This window comes from Montipora capricornis, unplaced genomic scaffold, assembly GCF_036669925.1.
Source record: "Montipora capricornis isolate CH-2021 unplaced genomic scaffold, ASM3666992v2 scaffold_148, whole genome shotgun sequence".
NCBI lineage: Eukaryota > Metazoa > Cnidaria > Anthozoa > Scleractinia > Acroporidae > Montipora > Montipora capricornis.
In genome coordinates, this window is record NW_027179911.1 from 25,763 (window position 1) to 26,477 (window position 715).

Consider the following 715-nt stretch of genomic DNA (forward strand, 5'->3'; position numbering starts at 1 on the left):
TCAACATCCATGTGGGCTTGATGGAGCTTTTTCAGTTAAGCTCTTCCTCAGTGTAGCTGGAACTACAATGCGATCACCTTTGCAGATGATGCCATCATGGAATGATAGTTGATCTTTGATACTCCAGAATGGAAGAATTTCCATCGGGAGATGTCTTTTGCTGATGGGCCAGTTTTCAGAGATGAGGTTGATTACTGACTTAAGGACATGGTCCGTGGCAGTTGCCTCTGAGATTTCTTTTAGGTGGCTGGTCACACTTTGATCTTGAATAACCAATCCGATGGTTTCAGTCTCTTCTTCGCTCTGGCTGCGAGTGTGATTAGTCGTGTGGGATCTGCTAAAGGTATCAGCGATAAGCAGGTCTTTGCCTTTGATGTACATGAAGTCAAGGTCATATCCCATAATTCGGCACAGCATTCTCTGAAGCCGAATGGGATTCTCTCCAACGGGTCGCTTGAGTACCGCAGCAAGTGGTTTGTGATCATTGTACACTGTTACTTTCCTTCCATAGGTATAGGTATGGAACCTTGTGAGACCAAAACCACACTGAGCATCTCTTTCTCAATCTGGCTGTAGCGCCTCTCAGTTTCAGTAAGAGCTCGTGAAGCATACTGGACAGGTTGGCCACCTTGCATGAGGCAGGCTCCTAAACCGCTAGACGAGGCATCAGTTTGAATTTCTACGGGAAGAACTGGATTGAAGTATTTCAGAGGTG

At 46.0% G+C, this 715-nt stretch overlaps 1 protein-coding gene across 1 annotated transcript; it reads right to left on the minus strand.

The window, feature by feature from the left end:
- Positions 1-526, minus strand: LOC138034654 (uncharacterized; the record flags this gene model as incomplete). The annotated part of the gene is made up of 1 exon (XM_068881864.1): positions 1-526. A coding segment is annotated over one exon (526 nt), but the record flags the coding sequence as incomplete, so codon positions are not given.
- Between the last annotated feature and the right edge of the window lie 189 nt (positions 527-715).